This window comes from Cyprinodon variegatus, unplaced genomic scaffold (genome assembly GCF_000732505.1).
Source record: "Cyprinodon variegatus isolate N-32 unplaced genomic scaffold, C_variegatus-1.0 Scaffold649, whole genome shotgun sequence".
NCBI classification, from domain to species: Eukaryota; Metazoa; Chordata; class Actinopteri; order Cyprinodontiformes; family Cyprinodontidae; genus Cyprinodon; species Cyprinodon variegatus.
The window spans coordinates 110,753-113,880 of NW_015151102.1; the positions used below are offsets into that span (position 1 = coordinate 110,753).

The window sequence follows — 3,128 nt, forward strand, 5'->3', positions numbered from 1 at the left end:
TATATATCGTTATTGAATTATCGCCCAGCCCTATTGGAACCCTGCTTCAATAACATCAGTCAAATCATTATGACCAGCTAGATAGGAACAGGTAGGATCTCCTCCCGCATCTTTAGCTCAGAGGTCTGATGTAGAGTCTGGCTATGAAGCTGGATTTATAGGATTAACAACTCTTACCAGAGACATTCAACATGTCATCAATCCTTCCTGTTATCCAGTAGTATCCATCCTTATCTCTGCGGCAACCTAAAGGGAGAAACAGATGAACACATTGCCATGACTCACAGGCTGATCTCAAAGATTAAGGTCGTTGAAGATCAAATTTAAATGACGCAAGAAGGAGCGACTCCCCCCTGACGTCGCATCCCTCCCGACAAAGATTAATTAAGCAGCCGACCACCATTCCACTTTGTCTTTGCATGGGGACCCATTGGTCTGACAGGGGAGACATGCCGTTACTCAGCTGGAGCTACGTTACGCTACGTACTGTAATTGATAAAAGTAAGCCCTGCAGATCTGCCTCTATTGTTAGAATTGTTGAGTCTTTGTTAAAAGACTAAACAACCTTGGTAAGGAAGCAGATATCAGTTATAATCATTTAACTAATAATCATTACTTATTAGTTAATAAGTAATGATTAACCCCACACTGCTCCCTGGTGACGCACAATGGCAGCCTACTGCTCCCCAAGGGGATGGGTTAAATGCAGAAGGTTAATTTAATTGCTTTGTACTTTTGACAGTGTAATGATAATAAAGTTGAATTCTATTCTTCTTCTAATTGGTTTTACCCTTGATTTGAATGACCTATTAACTATAACTGCCAGTTCTAGTTATTTAATAAATGTATAATCTTCTGGTTATATAGTACAACAGTGTTTAGGTGTATAAAGATATTTGTTTCAGGTCTCACCGTCCCCTGTGACGTAGTATCCAGGGAACTTCTTAAAGTAGGTGGTTTCGAATCTCTCGTGGTTCCCATAAACGGTCCTCATCACACCCGGCCACGGCTGCTTGAACACCTGCGTGACGGCAGAGAAGTGAGGGGCGATCAGCAGAGGGTGACGGAGGAAACGATATTAAAGAGAAAAAAACTGCCTCCAATCCTGACCAGGTATCCTTCGCTCGGCCCCTCCAGCTCCTCTCCAGACTCATTTAAAATGGCCGGCACCACTCCGAAGAACGGAAACGTCTGGGGAGAGAAAATCATCATTTTCTGTTATTGTTATAAATAGTAATATAAATAAAAAATTACAATAATTTGCTTCTAGCATCCTCAGATATTTCATTATGTATATTTATTATTTTCCTTCATTTTTCAGACCTTTCAAACTTAAACTTTCTGATTTGTTTCCCTTTTTTCAACTCTTATCAAATAACTAACATATCTGAAGTTTGGCTCGGGTTCAGGAGGATGACCTGAACCACTTCAGGGTGAACAACAAACCCTCATAGCATCCTGTAGATCTATCATTTCTAGATCTAGCATTTCTGAATGACCAGAACTGGGATCCATGTCCACACTGAGAAACACGTTGCTCCAGCTTCCTGTGTGAATCATGTGACCTGCTGAAGTCTGAGACACCAACAGCTTTCTTATCTGTGCAGGAAAAAGAGCTGCTTGCCAAGCAGCTGGAACACTTGATGGCAATTTTCTGAACAAACTGACGTAAACAAAGTAACGTTAGCCTAGCGCTAAAGCTAGCTGCCCAATTTAAACAAAGCAGTGACTTAAAGCATTCAGCATTTCCACTGACCCACCCTAAGTAATTCATGTTGGAGCAACATATGCAGCAGAAACTCAGGCTGTCGGTTTTCATTGATGTGAAAAATTAGATTCAGTCCAAATCAAGTTAAAAGAATTGAACAGGTAAACTGCAAGATGTCTCCCTCACCATATTGTAAAGCATCCACTGCTACAAACCCCTTTGTTCAAGGCTCCTTTGGCTAAAACAGTCCAATCAGGGGGATGATGATTTCAACCTGCCTCTAGCTCTTTTAGCTCTGATTCAAACATTATCAGCATAGATAAGGAGCAGAGGGTTGATTGACTGGTAAATCTGGAGCTTTGTATTTTGTAAACCAGAGCAGCTATTTCATCACAGCCGAGTGTTTAGTCAATCATTTACTCACAGCAGATCCGGGTTTCATGGGGGTGGCTGCTGGTAGAGGAGTCATGACATGTCCTCCCTGAAAACAGACAACAAAGAAAAGAAGTTGGGGTCATAGAAGCTCTTTCCCATGCCTCCAGAGAAGCGCAAACAGAAACATCTTTTTGTATCATCTACACTAACAGTTTCAGTCTGCCAGAAAGTGTCGACGATCGGACATCGGCCGTCTCCCACCACGCTGTAGTACCACTGCCAGGCCTCAGGGTTGATGGGTTCTCCCACTGTCCCCAAGACCTTCAGGGATTTACGCTTGTACCTTTAATTGTAAAAATCAGGTAGGTTAAAAACTGTGTTTTAAATTGAAATGATCATTTTGCATTTTAACTGAAAACAGAGTGGATGGAAGCGGATCAGTGGATCTCTTACTTCTGCACTGGTTCGCTGCCATACTTCATCAGCAGCCTGATGGCTGTCGGAGCCGTGTAGAACTTGGTGACCCGGTATTTGTCCACTATCTCCCACATGCGGCTCACATCAGGGTACGTAGGCAGACCCTCAAACTGAGAGGAAATAAGAGTCCAATCAATTAAAATTCACAGTTATTACCTTAAGAATGTGATGTTTCAGTGTTATGATATATTTAAATCTATGTTCTCAGACTGATTTTAAAAGTTACGGTGAAATTAATGCAGTCAGCAGAAGGGCAGGTGGATTGAGTTCTAAACAAAAATAAAAAAAAAACATCATAATAAATGCAGGGGTTGACGTTAAGGATTTTTACCACTTACCCTTTGGGCAAGTTGCTTTGACATTTCATTTGTCCAGAAACAATTTTTACTTGCCCAGTATAATGTTTGATAAATATAGTTCCTAATATTCATTTTTGTATATATATCAATGAAACATGTTCATTTTTTAAATGTTTTTTTGTAATTCAATAAGTTTACAGGTTCCTGGTGTGAATATGCATGCATCAGATAATGAACTAAAGCCTACATTACCTGATGCATGCATATTC

The 3,128-nt window shown here is 40.7% G+C and overlaps 1 protein-coding gene across 4 annotated transcripts in view; it reads right to left on the bottom strand.

The window, feature by feature from the left end:
• acss2 (acyl-CoA synthetase short-chain family member 2) overlaps window positions 1-3,128 on the bottom strand; it is a 23,591-nt gene that overhangs the window by 5,582 nt on the left and 14,881 nt on the right. For all 4 annotated transcript variants that reach the window (XM_015393585.1, XM_015393584.1, XM_015393582.1 and 1 more), the window contains 6 exons: window positions 2,537-2,670; window positions 2,294-2,426; window positions 2,133-2,189; window positions 1,111-1,191; window positions 913-1,021; window positions 178-246 (listed from right to left, as the gene is read on the bottom strand). In XM_015393585.1, the coding sequence (XP_015249071.1) occupies window positions 178-246; window positions 913-1,021; window positions 1,111-1,191; window positions 2,133-2,189; window positions 2,294-2,426; window positions 2,537-2,670 (583 nt within the window). The remainder of the gene's footprint in view (window positions 1-177; window positions 247-912; window positions 1,022-1,110; window positions 1,192-2,132; window positions 2,190-2,293; window positions 2,427-2,536; window positions 2,671-3,128) is intronic.